A 16,852-nucleotide genomic window follows, 5' to 3' on the forward strand; every position below is an offset into this window, starting at 1 on the left:
TTTTAATTTGCACATGTCATTTTTATTATTAAATAAACTAAAAATTAAAAAAATAATAATAAATTCTTTTCTAATTTCCTCTTCATCCCTACCACGATAACTTTCATCATTCAACAAGAACGACAACATCAACACCACCAAGAACAACAACAACATCAACAAAATCATCAACACCACCAAGAACAACAATCCAAAAAGAACCCAATTTTTTTTCTTCCAAAAATCAATCTCGGTAAACCCAGAAACATAATCATAAATTTCTTTTGTTCTTCTATTCTTCATCCATTTGCAACAACCCAATTTCTTCCTAACCCAAAAACATAATTCTTCTTCCCAATTCTTCATCCCATCAATTCAATCCCTAACCCATAATTTCTAAAACCCAGTTTCTGCCTTTATAGGAAGTCCGGTTCCTAGTTCCTGCCTTTGTTCTTCATCAATCATTTGTTTCGACGAATTCGGCGGAGTGATTCGGCGGATTTCTAGGTTTTATTTTAGGGAAAAAGGATTCTGGGATTCTGAGTTTGTGTTAGAGAAAAAATAATTTTGGGTTTTGAAAAGAAGAATGAGAAGGAGGATTTGTGTTATGTTACAGGAAAAAATTGTGAGTTTTTTTTTTTTTTTTTTTTGCATTAGAAACAATGGATTAACATATCTTTTTGAATTAACATATTTTATTTTTAATAATTTTTTTTTGACACAATATTTTTTATTTTTCTAAAAACTAATTAAGTGGAATTTTTTAAATATTTGTCACCAATTTATTTAATAATAAAAATGACATGTGCAAATTAAAAAAATAAAAATGAAATAAATGCCACATATGCATGCCACCTCATAAAAAATAAAGATTCTATGCCAAGTTGTCAAGCAGGGGGTAAAAAGAGAGAATCTTCATATTGCAGGGGGGGTAATCCCAAGTTTTTTTTTTTGCAGGGGGGTAATGCAAAATTAGCTTATTTTGCAGGGGGTAAAACCCTATTTACCCATTAAAAATTTACTAACCATATACATGGAAGAAAGAGTGGTTATAATTTATAAGTGTTAAATATTGCCACATAGTATTCTTCTCTTTTTTGTGAAACAATTTTTTGCTAAATAGCATTTTCCTTTTAAAAATATATTAATCATATAGTATTAGTTAGGGAGAGGGGTTGGAGCCCTTGCTTGCTTCTCTAGTGTTTCTTTTGTTAGTAATTTTATAGAATAAATTGACTAATAAAAAATACATTTGAGGACTAAATTGACTACTTAAAATCATATTTGAGAACTAAAAGGACAAATAAAAGAGACATTTGTGGCTTTTTGACCTAAATACCATCTTTTGAAACTAATATTCCCAATTTATAGCACCTTTTGAAAATTATTTCACCAAATTGTACACTTTGAACGGGTCTAATTTCAGCCAAAGTGTGGCATTTGGCGAAATAATTTTCAAAAGGTGACAAATTGAAAATATTAGTTTCAAAAGGTGGTATTTAGGTCAAAAACCTGACATTTGTTGACTTAATTGTAATATTTTGGTATATTCAAGGACGGAGAAATACTTGCATGGTCCTTTATTATTTGGTCTCAATTTGATCACACACACATACTTTAAAAAAAGTACAAAGAAAAAATAATTTAATAATGTGTATTTTAAAATAATTAAATTATATGTGTTATTATGTGTGTGACCAAATTGTGACCAAATAATATGGGACCATGCAAGTATTTCTCTCAAGGACGAGGGTGATAGTGAGATACACTTCGGTTTGTCTATACTAACCCTTCGTTAAATAAATATCTGAATTGATCCAATGTTATGAAATATATTTTGCTCTATTTCTTTTTATTTGTTGAAATTGGAAGAAATAAAATTTCATTGATAAAAGGCAACAACGAAAATAATCAACTGACCAGTTACAAATTATAAACACACAAAGTTCAACGATTTATCCTAAATTATACACCCTCACAAGAGAACTGAAAAGTTAAATTAATCCTCCTCATTAAACAAGAAAATAAAGAACCTTATTATTTTAGTTTTTTGCTCAATTGTGAAGATAAAGAACCTAGAGAGGTAATAGTCATAGATAAAATACTTTCTTAAACATGGTAATGACCAGTTGTTTGAGGTGTAGAATGTAGATAGATAACAAATTGCACTTTTTGTCCATCTCTTCCTATCCGAATGATTGAATGAAAAGTGCTATTATACATTTAATACTTAAGGACATCCTTCCTTAATATAAGGAAGTTGTGCTGCTAGTAGTACTATATCAACTTTATAATTCAATGATTATTATTAAAAAACTAATTTACATGTTATAATATGTATGGTGGAGTGAAATTGGATTGTGTATAGTCACACCGAATATCGTCAAGATATCTGAATCGTCCAATTAATATCGAGCTGTCCAGATTTTAACTATTTTTAAATATAAAATTTAAATTATTTGAACTATCTAATCGTAATCAAATAACATGTCATAACTTAAAACAAATATTTGAAATGTTAAAATTGGGTATTAATACATACATAAGTTTGTTTATGGTGTATGGATGATGATTCAACGGAAAAAGTAGAGGAAACTTGGAGGAAATGCAAGTTCGAAATTAAGATTTTTGAAAGTATACTAATGAAGTTTTTGAGTGAATTTTGTGGATGATTGAGTTCTGAGGCTTGAGGAGCTTTTATAGAGGTTGCATTTGGTCCTCCGAAGTAAACAAGATTGGGTTTGGTTGAATTCCAATGTTGGTTTGTCCATTAAATTTCAAAAGTGGTAGAAAAAGATTTGTGGTTCCAAGGTGAAGGTAGTTTGATTCATGGACAATAGGGAAAGATTTTTTCCTGAGTTTTAGGGAGTTGCTTCTGAGCTTTGAGGTGGAGTGTGATCAGAGAACACAAATGGGAAGCTCAATGCAAGAGTTGTTGGAAAGAAAGAAAAAAAAGCATGTTTTATCAAGGTCGCTTGGATAATGCTTCAAGTCTTTGTGTAATGTATGAAGGGCTTGTGTAATACATCAAGGGTTTGTGTAAAACACTGATTTTGCTGAGATTCAGAAGCAATATAGGCATATAAAGTGAGATCTCTTTGACATGAAATTTGACATTTAAATCAACTTTTGATATTTGTAAAAAATACTAAAACTAGCAACTGGCTATTGCAGGTAAGACAAAGGGGATGATGGGTGGTCCTTTAAATTTAGGGACCATATTAGTGCCTCCCCAATGTGTACATGTGTATAAAATATAAATATCTTTTGATATAAATATATAATTGCACAATAATGAACTTATTGAGGGGAATATTCATAAATAAATTAAAATTAACAAAACAATTGATACAAAAGGTACCCTAGCATATTAGGAATGATGTACTCCTTTCGATCATTAATATAATCAATTTTTTTTTGTGCATTTTAAAATTGATATACCAGATTTATAATATAGACTAAATAAATCAATTTTTTAATGTATTAAATTTTTTTAAAATTTACTTATAACTATGACGGGAAGGAGTACAAGTTACTCCAAGTTTTTACTTCTCAATAAAGGGGAATGTATAGTTTAACTCAAACTTCTCCTAGATAATGAGAATGTAACTCAAGCTTGTCTTATGGGAGAAAACCGTAAGTTATTCAAATAAAAAGAGAAAATTATAAAATAATAAATGAACAAAAATAAGAGATAAAAATAATAATTTATTTTCAAAGTGGTAACCGTAAGAAAAATAATTTGTCTGAAAAAAAGTAGAAAGTTACAAAAGTTTATAGGATTATTTATAAATTTTTTTGATATATATTATATAAATGTAATAAGAGTTAGAATTCATAATCATTTTGTATTTCTATCTTATATATACAATATTTATTATCACGTGATATATATATTATATATATGAACTCTAAAATTCTTTTTTTTTTTTACACAACTAAAATTATTGCATATATTTAGTACATGAAAAATTAGAAAGAACAAGGACTGGTTCAAAATTATTTCACGTAGTTGGTTATGGATACATATATTTTTAGTGATTGATATTCATGGTTATTAGGGTCATATTTTTTATTATTATCCTGATATTGGTATAAAATTTTCACCGTTGTTAGAAAATTTATGAGACACACAAGGTGAATTCTCCCCCTTCTAATCAATTTTTTTTCCATACGCACGAGTTAAGAATCGAATCCCTAACTATATACTTAAAGGAACCAATATCTTTACCACTTGGACCAATTCATTGTTGGTCTATAAGAGTCATTTTTTTTTTGGGGTCAAGCTATAAGAGTCTTTTTTTTTTTTACAATGTTTGACAATGAAGATCGAACCTAGAACCTCGTACATACTACTCAAATCATTTATCATTAGACCAAATCTAATGACTTGTGTCATAGAAAGAGAAAAAATTATTTGTACAAGATTTATCTATATTGTTATTAAAATATTCAATCTTTCCCGTTTCTTTATCTTAAGGTTTACTCCCTCCATTTCAAACTACTTGTTATTTTAGGAAGAAAAAAAAAATAACAAGAAATTAAGAAAGTATATTTTTGCACCTTATTTTCCTATTATACTCTTATTTTAATTCGCCAATAAATTTCTTTTTATTTTTGCACACACTTTCTCTTGACAATAAATTTAATATATTATATACCAAAAAATATTAATATGTTATGTAAAAAAAAATTAAAAAAACTTTAGTTTTTCAAATATATATTAAATCTTTTACGGTTTCAACAACTACTCCTAAATATTTGAAATTTATATGAGGATATAATTGACAAAATATAACCTTAAATTATCAAAACGACAAGTAATTTGAACGGAGTATTTATTATTTTTTTTCATTTTTTTTGTAACTTTATTTTTTGCTAAAAATCCACATAATCCTTTCAAAGTTGAGTTGGTGTAACTAAAATGAATTGAGAAGCAACCATTCAAAGGAATGTCTTGTGAGACATGGGTTCGATTGGTTTTGAAGACAGGCGTCACACATAGGCCGAAGCAAAACTCCGTGGATGAGTGATTAAAGTCTTAGAAAGTATGATGTAGAAGTAGAAAGCTGTGTTTTTTTTCCTTACAAATATCTTTGGTGATAGATTCTCTTAGCCACATAATATCAATTAATAACTCACAATTTAGGCTTACTAATACTATTATAACAGTGGATCATGCATTGATATCAAATACAGTAACAAGTCATACATACTGTAATTGTTAAAATAAAAAAAAAAAAACTATAAACCAAAAGTAGTAAATTCTTAGGCATTGATATGCTGGAATATTGTTGTGCATTACATAGGTGAAAGATTTCTGAGCTCAAAATAAATAAATTAAGCCCATGATTCCGATTCTCAGCCGTATAATAATTTGACTATAATCACCATGAGAGAAATCAACTTCAAGTAGCAACAGCAAGCTACAATGGAATATAAAACCAAGCATCAAAGATACATATTTTCAATCAGCTAAACCTGCCTTTGCCTTTAGATGCTGCTTGAAATCCATAATGTCACCCTCCCATCTGGTCACTGTTTGATCAGCACACACCCATATCTCATGAGCCACCTGATTTATGAGCCTAAAATCATGACTAACAAGCACCATGCCACCATCCCATTCATTCAATGCCTCGGCTAACGAGTCGATTGTCTCGATATCTAAATGATTAGTTGGCTCATCTAATAGTAGCAAGTGAGGCTGTCTGTAGGCTAACCATGCAAAGATCACACGGCTCCTTTGTCCATCGGATAAATTTCTCATAGGCATCACCTGCGCTTTACCCGATAAACCGAACTTTCCAATAGCTGCTCTCATCCTCTCTTCCTCATTTCCAGGGTATTCTTTAATCATAAATTGGAGAGCAGACAGTTCCAAGTCCAGCTTTTCAGTCAAGTGTTGGTGAAACTGTGCAATACGAAGGTGATTATGGCGACGAACCATGCCATCTAAGGGAACCAAATCACCTGTCATAAGTTTCAGGAATGTGCTCTTCCCAGCTCCATTGGGTCCAACCAAAGCAATCCTCGAGTCTAAATCGACCCCAAAGTCGATGTTCTTGTAGATGAGATTCTCAGGAGTGTAACCAAATGTCACCTCCACAAACTGGAGGACAGGTGGGGGAAGTTTCCCCACATCAACAAAGCGGAAAACTAAAATTTTGTCTCTTACCACCTTCTCTGTAAGTCCACCACGCTCCATTTTTGCAAGAGTTTTCTCTTTACTCTGAGCTTGGCGAGCTAGTTTTGCTGATCCATGGCCAAAACGTGCAATGTATTCCTTCATTGAGGCAATCTGCTCCTGCTCCCATCTATACTGCTTCATCTGATTCTCTTCCAGTTCAGCACGTGTCTGGACATATTGATCATAATTACCGGTATAGAACTTCAGCTTTTTGGTTTGCATATGGATGATATTTGTGCAGACACCATTAAGGAAATCCTGTGAGTGTGAAATTACAACCAGAATACGGTCAAACTTCTTCAAATTCTCCTCGAGCCACACACATGCTTCCAAATCTGCAAGCATTTAAAGAAAGTTATGAATCCAGCAATACTCTAATAAATTACAACTTTAAGGACAGTTGCTGTAAAAATAAATAGCAAAAAACATCGCACAGAATCTACAGATATCGAATGGAAACAGAGAAAGTTAACACATTGAATTTAATATGAAAGCATAACTAAAAAGTGACACCCGTAACTACCCAAGTTAAGATTATAAAGCATCAAAAGATATACTCTACTATCTTGATGAAATCCCACCAAATGCTTTACAAAGCACACACCAAGAAAACTTTACTCAAAACTACAGAGTCAATAATATCCATGTCTTCTATGTGATAGCAATAATTGAAACAACATAGAAATAGTGCACAGGACCTTCAATTTAAAATCACAAGTGAGCTTGCAAAGAAAATAATCACATGGAAATCAATGCTTAAAACATGATAACGGGTAATGGAATAATGACAATTCAGCCACAAATAAAAGTTTCAAGTTTTTCAGGGTGGAGCGATACCAAGGTGATTAGTTGGTTCATCAAGTAGAAGAATGGTTGGGTTCATAAACAGGGCACGTGCTAAAGCAATCCTCATTCTCCAACCACCAGAAAAATCGCGTGTCTTCTTTGCCTGCATCTGCTTGTTGAAACCAAGACCAAATAAAATTTCAGCAGCACGCTTTTCTGCAGTTGATGCATCCATAGCTTCCAATCGTTCATAAACTCGTTCAAGTGCTTCACCACCGCCATCATCCTGGAACAGAAATTAATCAAGTGTGGACCCATCAGTAAAAGCAAAACAACTGTGGGGAAAAAAAGTTGAAATACCATAGTACTTAAACAAACATACTTGTGCTCCCAGAATTTCAGCTTCTTTCTCCAACTTCAACCTTTCCTCATCACAGCTAATGACAGCCTCCAATGCAGACATGTCAGAGGCTTCAATTTCCCGGCTAAGGTGATAAATATCCATGTGGTCTGGAATAGGAAGCTCACGGAGACCTATTGCTGTAAGTAGGGTAGATTTTCCACAACCATTCAATCCAAGCAAACCATAACGTCTGAAAAGAAGTTGAAGAAAACACAATCACCAACAATTATTACAGTTATAGACAATATTATTAAAGTTATAAACAATAGCATATTATTCAGAGTCAGAACAAAAATATATAGATATAAACCTTCCATAATTTAGCTCCAACTCAGAATCAACTATAAGATCATGTCCATGGAAAGTAACTGATAGAGATTCTATCTGTAATTGCACCATAAACCAAAATGTCAATACAATACAACACTGATCATTTTAAATGCATTGACAATTAACTGTATTTTATAATTATATGGCAGAAATATCCTATTTATCTCTCAATATTGAAATATTACCTACCTCTGAAGATTCATAATAGGTACATTCACAAAGGAGAATTGAGATTTTGACTTGGGCTACATGGTAGAATGCCATTGCTACCGGCCCAACTGCTTGACTAGGTATTCAAATACACGCGGGCACCCCACGCTAGCTACAACAATTTAGATGTAAGACTACTGACTATCTGATTCTAAATGGAGAATGTCTACTCCAGTTTCCAAAAATATGGATTAATAGTTAACGAAGGTTCTGGGTAGATTATCACTTTCTCTCCTTTTTCCGGAGTTACAATGCAATATACCCGTATATGATAATGAATATTGAACACAAAAGTAAGCCAGAACATTTTCAATTGAAAACAAGACAGGAATTTTCTAGAAAAGCCATTAGGCAAAAAATAATCAAACCAAACTTAAACTAGTTGGACCTAAAACAAAAATTGTTTTTGATGTAAACATTTTCACTTATTTTTCCATGCCATAATTTCAGTCATAATAATCAGTAATCAGAACGGTTCAAACTAAACTTAAACAGAGCAAAATGCATAGGGATCAAACTTCAAAATAACAATTATTTTACTATTGTTTCACTATTCAGAAATCAGTTTCTTACATTCTTCCGAATCAAATCTGTTAATAATTATTTTAGTGTTCCAGTTCAGAATTACATTAATTAATCACTTTTATTGAACTCTACAAAGAACTAGCATCTCTCGCTGAACTAAATCAAAACACCGTAATAATAAGAATCAATTAAAGATAAATTAATCAAAATTAATTAAAGTAATCAGTGGCGCGATAATCAATTAGTAACTAACCCGAATATCCCTAGAAAGAGGATGAGAACATAGGACACCGGTGCATGTCCGATCAGATATCTGAATCTCCCCAATTCCGTTGGAAACACTGTCCACTGCCTTATCCGACGCGGTTTTCGATGAAGCAGCGGAAGCAGGTACTTTGGCTCCTCTCTTTGCGGCAGCGGCGGCCTTCTTCTGTGCAGCCTTCTTCTTGCTGGCTTCAGAAACCATCTTCAAAAGCTAATCTCTCTGTCTCTGCATGGAAACAAATAATTGAACTTAACGATCAAGTAGGAATTCGAAAACGCGCGTTTGAATAAAAGCGGAAAAGAGAAATTAAAGACGTGAAATGCAAACCTGGAAATGATCGGGAAGGTGAGATGAAGAAGATGTAGATCTAGTGAAGTGGTGATGAGATGAGAAGTAGAAATGGAGAAATCTACGGAGGGTTGGGTTAGGTTTTTCAGAGATTTCTTCGATTTTGTAGTGGTGTCAGCTTCCACGTGTCTCCACCATGTTTGGTTTCCTTTGAGAGTTTTGGAAAAGTATACTTATGCGAATGGAATGTTGTAGAAAAAAATGTTTATTTTTCTTTCTTTTTTTTATCATCTTTTGGTTTTTAGGGTAAGACAAACTACCATAATTCAGAGTTTTGCTTTAAGATAAATGAAGTTCAACTAAAAATTAGTACTTTGATTTGAAATTGAAGTTGAACGAGTTGATTAAAAAGAAATTTATTAATCACATGACTCCAATATCTTAATTAGAAGAAAAAATGTTCAGGGTTCAATAGTTAAAAAATTGTTCAAGATGAATATAACTACTTTATTTACTCGCTCTGGCTTTTGATATATATAGAAAAAAAAATTACTTATAAATTGAGTATCTAATATATTTTGCAAACACTTCTTCATTTACTCCATCTGACCCTTAAAGAGAAAACATACATTGTCAATATATTAGTTACTCAATTTATCTATAAAAAAATAAAATTTCCCTTATATTAAAGAACAAAGATAGTGATATTGCATTATATATATGCAGGGGTTGAAGTTCGAACCTCAATCATTCCATTTATCAACCTTAAAAAATGAATTTCTAGCTAAACTATTTGAAAAAAAATGAGATAGTAAAGGAAAATGGAGGGAATCTTTTAACTCATGAACAAGAACAGATAATCTTTCAATTTTTTTTTAAGCAAATAGGCATTTTACTTGTTGGGTTATGCTATTGAAATGGACATCCATGAAAATCTTCCATAAGCCTCAAAATTCTTTTCCTCCATAATTAATTAATTATCCATGAAAAGTATTTTGAGTTATTCACATGACTTATTGTTCTGATACCAAAAACTCTCAAACAACATAATTAACAACAGTATAATGATTTGGTGTTGTCATTTTACATGATAATTTAGTAAATACAATAAAAAATGACTCGTTTAAAAATAAAAATACTAACTAGCGGGCCGCCCCATCCTTGCCCTGCTTCTTCAACAAGTTAAATAGGATGGACTATCTTAAAAAATCGAGTTCAAAATATCAACTCTGTCCAATTAAAATAGCGAATTGAATAAATCGGATAGATGAGTTCGACCTATTTTATCACCCCTAAGAGTAACAACAAACTATATGTCATTGGTAGTAAATCTCAATGAAATTTGTAATTCTCTTTAATCTTGCATAGGGTTGTGCTCCTTAATCTAAATTTATTTGCATAAAAAACAAATAATAAGCCGGTAAAAAGTTTAAATGTTACTGTATAATTTGCTTTAAGACTTTTAGTAAAATCAAGAATATAGATTATAAGAACTTTTTTTTTTGGACAAAAAGATTATAAGAACATTTAATATGCTTAACATAAGTTTTTTTTTTTGGACAAACAAAAACTAGCATTTCATTAAGCAATAACATTTCAATATAAAGGGGTATCATCTCAAAGATGTAGCAACTAGATCAAGATATGACCGTCCTAGCAAGTGAATGAGCAACCATATTTACTTGTCGCTTAGTGAACTCTACCACAAAGTTCCAATGATAAGACATGATATTTTTTATCTTACAAGTTAAGGTGCTAAAAACTAACACACCACTATGTAATCTATGAATTGCATCCACTACGTTTTTCGAATCTATTTCGAAAATGACGTTTGTGAATCCTCGTCGTTCTACTTCTTTCATAGCTTCTAGCAAAGCAATTGACTCTCCCTCTATGATGGAACATTTCCCTTGTAGCCATGAAGTTCCAGCAAGTACAAATGTCTTCTATGACCGCGAATACACCAACCTGTGCTTTTTATACCAAGCTTTCATGGAAACCCGCGTCTACATTACATTTATACCAGCCTTGCCTCGATTTTTTCCACTGTTCTGTTTGCTGCTGAACCTGCTCGTGCACTTCTGTCATGTTGTGCGAGTGTTTCTATCCTCGTATCAACAGATGTTCATCACTCTGTCTGTTACTGCAGTAAATTGCTGACAGCGCGCTTATAATATCACCAAAACCCGCAGTTTGTCACGCAAGAATGCTGTCATTACAGTTAAAAAATACATGCCGATCATCTTCGCCACTATGTTCACAAAGTGGACAATTGAGTGGACACGGAACACCTCTTTCACTTAGCCGAATTCGGGCTGGAAGGCACCCTCTTCAAATGCGCCATAACAAGTGTTTTCTTTTGGGAGGAGCATGCACTTTCCAAATCTACTTCCAATCTTCTTGAGCTGTTCTAGATTCACCACTTTCTGTCTAGCTTTGCAACAATTTATATCCACTTTTTACAATATATATAATAACCATTCTCAACCACATCAAGCAAAGGAATATCAATAATACATTTTGCAATATCCAACGAGAACAGTGATTCGATTTTATCTTTGTCCAACATTTTTGCATTCGGAAGCAAAAGATCATTAACGGTAATATTATGTGCACCTTTGCTTTTTTGGCGATTTCATCCATAAACCATCCTCTACTCTTAACATAAGTTGGAACTCCTAATTCTTCACTTTTCTACATTCATTGTGCGAGTGAGTTTGGCCACTATGTTCTTTAAAAAATTATATACTTTTTTTATTCCTATATGTTTATTCAGCATAAATACATTTGGACCTTCATTACAAACTTTTAAACAATGTCAAATGGTTTTTAATTAAATAGTTATTCATTTAACAAATTTTAAATACCAACACTACCAAACAAATATTGAATTTTCATATGCAAGATAAAAATTCTGAAATCTCAATACTCAAAGGAATTATCCTTGACTCATAGTCAAAAGAAGATATGCTAAGTTACCAAAAACAATGGTCCCACATCTTTATCATCATCCACGACCCCATGAATTTCTCTTTTTTTTTTTTTTTTACAAAACCCTAGATCTTCTTATTGGTAAAGAAAATGAAATTAACTTTCTACCAAATTTATTCTTATCTATGTTCTTTTTTTTTTTTTTTTTTGAAAACTTGGTATCCGGCCTTAGGACCGACTAATCCAAGGGGACCAATCCCACCGCCCACTTGCGGGGGTCCCATTTAAAGCCAGAGTTATTTTTGCTCTGTATGGACTTAGCCCACCGAAATTGGCACCAGTGGGAATCGAACCTGAAACCTTGAGAGGAGCATACTCCAAGGGCCCAAGCCAACACCACTCGACCAACCCCAAGTGGGAAAAATAAAAAATTCTGCACCTCACAATTATATAAGTAAAATAATTATTCAACATGATTATACAAAATGTCTAGGCTCTTCTCTGCTACAACAGTTCTATTTTGGTATGTTTCCATTATTTACTTGGGCAGTCTCTGCTTCAACAATTAAAATCAATGACACAAGGCTTGTGAATAACACAAGTTACAATGGCAATTTTTTCATAAACTTGAATGAATATTCTTTGTCAACAATCATCACATGGAAGACCTTAAAGGCAAAATCAATATGGTTGCACTGTTGCAATATGGTTGATTGGTTTCAGCAAACATTTTCTGACACTCTTACGTAGTCCCTCCCATTGGCTGAAAATTTGATTCACACACACTATTTGTATGTTTGATTCAAGCCACTACCATGTTGTTTGTGCCTTGGTCATGCCTTCAAAAAAGCCATCATTGTGAACAAACAGTGTGTACAATACAAATCCTCCACGCGAATAAATAGGACTCACACTCACACTCACTGATAATACTATTATAGTACTACTATATTCTTTGCAGAGGACTTCATTACTCCCAAATAGTACTACTAATATTTGGTTGTACCTATTACTAAGAGAAAAGCCTAAAAATTACTACAAGTTATTTTTTACGAGAAATTAGTGACTGCAAGATCAATAATATTAGCAAAACCTCAAGAAAACATCATTACTTTAACCCACTAAATCAAGGGTTTTTACCTCTAAAAATTACTATTTCACAATCAGAGTGGGGCAGGGACTGACTCCAATACAGAGTCCTTATTCCTCATGGCAGGTTCAAATGCCACTAACCAATAACAAACCAAAAATCATTTGCAATGAGTAATCAAAAAGGACAACCAATAATCACTAGAAGTGAACCAAATAAATGACAAATGATATATATGTTTCATAGTGGGACATATATTTCATATTTTCCATCTACATTATGCATCACATGGATATCATCAGAAATTCAGAATTCATAGTCTCAAATTTGCAATGGCAGAAAAACAGTATTGGAACCACATAATAGAAACCTTTCTATTAATCACAATTTTTTTCCCAAACTAAAAAAAGAAAATGACAATAAAATTAAACCACCTTACTTGTGGCCAAAGTTTCACTCACATTCTCACATAATAGAACAAGCATTTGGATTTTCATCACTGAACATTTGTGGTGCTTGTTGCATTTGCATCATTTGAACTTGTCCATAGTTGTTATAATCCAATCCCCAAAAGCCATATCCATAACCAGATGATGAAACCTCCATTTTTGCATTGTTGTCACCACCAACATTACCATCACCTTTTTTGTTTCCACCTTCACCTCCTTTCTGATTCTGATTATTCTTCTTGCCACCATCATTCTCTGATTTCTCTCCTTTGTTACCTTCTTTCTCATTCTCCTTGTCCTTGTCCTTCTCCTTCTCCTTCTCCTTCTTGGGTTGGACCACCTCAATCTTCCTCTTAAACCTCTCCTTCAATTTCTCCATCAAAACTTTCACATCCATTGTCCCTTTCACAGTCAATGTCTCCTTCTCCTTATCAATTGTTACATGATTAACACCTGAAAAACCCATTCCATTCCAAAACACATCAACAACAAAGAAAAAAAATCAACACCAATCCAAATCATAACAATAAATTACAAAAAAATAAAATAATCATCTAACATACTCAGACACATCAACAAACACATAACAATTTTAAAAAATGACACGATTCAATATAATCATATATGTGAGAATACCTTTTGCTTTCGACACAGTTTTGCGAATTCTCTCAATACATCCTGGACAATGCAGCTCCATCTTCAAAGTCACCGTTGTAAACGGAAGCTAATCCATTTTCATTATCCATTAATTAAACAAAATAAATCAATATCTAAAACTAAAAAAATGTAAATAAGAAAACAGAGGAAATAACAATAACCACCTCTTTGGGTTTTTTTTCATCAGGTTTGTTGTTTTTGTTGTCAGATTTTTTGTTCTCCTTGTCATTGTTCTTGAGAGGAGGAGAAATAACTTCAACTTTCTTCTTGGTTTTACTAACAAGCTTATCCCTGAGTTTCGCGGCATCAATGTTGCCGGTGATGGTTAGTTTTCCGGTTCCATCTCCTTTATCTATTTTCTCCACGCCTTCAATAAGAAGGTTCAAGTTCAATGCTTCAGTTTATTAAAGCAGCAACAACAACAACAAAATAATCAAGTAAATTAAAAAAAAAAAAAGAAAAGAAAAGAAAAAGCGATGAAACAGTTAGAGAAAGAAAATGTTGATGAAACAGTTATGGAATTAAAGAGAAACCTTCAAAACCAGCAATGCATTTGATGATTTTGGAAGAACATCCTTCACAATGCATGTCGATCTTCATAACGATTTTTGTTGCCTTGGTTTCATCTTCCTTCTTGTTGCTGCTGTTGTTGTTGTTGTTTGATTCTTTGTTTTCGTTTTGAGCATCGTTGGTGTTGTTGTTGTTGTTTTTGTTTTTCTTCTGCGACATGAATGAATATGAGTGAATTAGAGTGGAACTGAAGTTTTTAATTGATGAATAAAATTGAAAGGATGGGTGGAACAATTTCTTAACCAGACTTTACTTATCTCCCGACCGAACTCTATACTACTAGGGCGTCTTTCCACTATGAATCAGAGGGTTATAAACAAAAAAAATTGAAAGGAGAGAGAGAGAGTACCTTAGTCATTGTTGATTGATGGAGCGGTTAGAGAAACAGAGAGACGCGTTAGAAGAATAGTGGAAGAACAAATGAATGAAAATGGAAGTAACAGAACAAGTGTAGTGAATTGTAGAGAAGAGAGAGAGAGAGGTTAATAACGGTGTTTTATTAATAGAGAGAGAGTGGAGTGGACCCCATTATTTCCCACGTTCTAGCGCTTCAACGTTTACGTTTTTTTCCCTAACAACTTTCTTTCTTTCTTTTTTCTTTTTGGTCAAGTAAAATTATTTTATACTTTCTTTATTTTTTGGTAACAATTTGGTTTGGATTAATTGTAAGCCAATAATTTTTCCGATCAAAATCAAATTATTTGGAGTTTAATTTAATTTTAGATGATTAATTAAAAAAAATTGATATGATTTAACAATTCTTAAGAACATTCAAATACATTTAAAAAAAGTTAGTCTTGCTATAAAAAAAAAATTTAGTCTTATGAGATTTTCAATTTTTGAAAACAGTTTACGATTTTAATTTGGACCGTTTTAATTTTAATAGTCGTAAATTTTTTTCTTTTACCACCATTATCTCGTCATTGGACTGCTAATCTGGTTCGGAGGTTAATTCAGACATTAAGTGGTTTCAGTCTCTCTGATTACAGTTACAGGGATCAAATTGTGATTATCCTTATCAAATTTGTATCAATCGTCACTGGGCCAATTAACGATTGGTAACACTCCTAATATTTTGTTTCTAGGAACTTTCTTAGTGGTTTTTACTTTTATTTAATTTGAGTTTTTTGGTAAGATTTTATTTAATTTGATTTAAATGAAGTACTATTGTCTCACAAAAGACAAAAATTATATTGCGTAAAAAAAAAAGACAAAAATTATTTAGGCGTGCTTGTTTTGTTCCCAGTTAAAAAAGTTTTTTTTCCAAATTAATTAGTTGCCTAATGATAAAACAAAAGTAAATTTGTTAATTTACCATTTTACATAGAATAGAGTGTCCCTTGTTCAACCTTTTGTATGGACTAATGACACCCTAAATTTGTATGGTTTTTTTGGTTTACAATGAATTGGGGATCGAATTCAGGACCTATAGCGTATTACCTAAATTTCTCATCACTAGATCAAACATATCTTTTGTCGGGTTCAAACAAGAATTTTTCATTTATTCACCTTAAGATGTAAATATTTAGCTATTAGACTATTTAACAACAGAAAAATCTTTGTACTTTTTATAATGATTTAGGGTGTTTATAATCCTTTTCACATTTAATATATTTCTCAATATTTTATTTTTATTAAAACTAGTAACCGACCCGTGCGATGCACGAGTTTGGAAGAACGTCATATATATAACAATCATGGTTGTTGTCAATCATGGATACTATGAGCCAAATGAAGTTAGTCATAAGCAAACGAAAATTAATCAAATTGGTTCATTTGGCGGAACGCCAAATTTATTTCAATCATGGATGCTGTCAATCAAGTGAGTTAAGCATAATACTCCCTCCGGTCCTTTTTATAAGGAACACTTAGGGCAAAAAATTTGGTCCTTTTTATAAGAAACTTTGACCAATTTTCAAATGTTTTAAATGTTCAATTTCACTTATGCCCTTATTTATTATGAGAGAGAATTTAAAAATAAGTAAGTTAGTTGAATAAAGAGTTATTAAATAAGGGTATACATGGAATAAATTTAAATTTATAAGAGTATTAAATGAAAATAACTATGTTAAATGTGTTTCATTGGTTTGTGTAATTTTTTCAAAGTGTTCCTTATAAAAAGGACCGGAGGGAGTATATCATTACAAATATAGGATATTTTAAATTAAAGGCATCATAT

At 32.1% G+C, this 16,852-nt stretch overlaps 2 protein-coding genes across 4 annotated transcripts; both read right to left on the reverse strand.

Annotated features, from left to right (window-relative positions):
- Positions 1 to 5,237: 5,237 nt before the first annotated feature.
- On the reverse strand, positions 5,238 to 9,289 carry LOC123897292 (ABC transporter F family member 1-like). Of its 3 annotated transcripts, none has more exons than XM_045947878.1 (6): positions 9,016 to 9,289; positions 8,677 to 8,913; positions 7,669 to 7,742; positions 7,338 to 7,548; positions 7,007 to 7,241; positions 5,238 to 6,504 (listed from the first exon to the last, which is right to left on the reverse strand). In XM_045947878.1, exons 2-6 carry the CDS (start codon positions 8,887 to 8,889, stop codon positions 5,447 to 5,449), a joined length of 1,791 nt encoding a protein of 596 aa, XP_045803834.1. In that variant the 5' UTR covers positions 8,890 to 8,913; positions 9,016 to 9,289; the 3' UTR covers positions 5,238 to 5,446. The 3 variants fall into 3 exon arrangements, with proteins under 3 accessions (XP_045803834.1, XP_045803835.1, XP_045803836.1); XM_045947879.1 differs by having other exon boundaries at positions 7,878 to 8,913; positions 9,016 to 9,243; XM_045947880.1 differs by lacking the exon at positions 9,016 to 9,289 and adding an exon at positions 7,878 to 8,010 and having other exon boundaries at positions 8,677 to 8,814.
- A 4,173-nt stretch (positions 9,290 to 13,462) lies between these two features.
- LOC123896626 (heavy metal-associated isoprenylated plant protein 3-like) lies at positions 13,463 to 14,832 on the reverse strand. Its single transcript, XM_045946993.1, has 4 exons — positions 14,637 to 14,832; positions 14,268 to 14,470; positions 14,083 to 14,170; positions 13,463 to 13,899 (listed from the first exon to the last, which is right to left on the reverse strand). Exons 1-4 carry the CDS (start codon positions 14,830 to 14,832, stop codon positions 13,463 to 13,465), a joined length of 924 nt encoding a protein of 307 aa, XP_045802949.1.
- Positions 14,833 to 16,852: the final 2,020 nt, after the last annotated feature.

Source organism: Trifolium pratense, linkage group LG7 (assembly GCF_020283565.1).
Source record: "Trifolium pratense cultivar HEN17-A07 linkage group LG7, ARS_RC_1.1, whole genome shotgun sequence".
In the NCBI taxonomy this organism is placed as follows: Eukaryota; Viridiplantae; Streptophyta; class Magnoliopsida; order Fabales; family Fabaceae; genus Trifolium; species Trifolium pratense.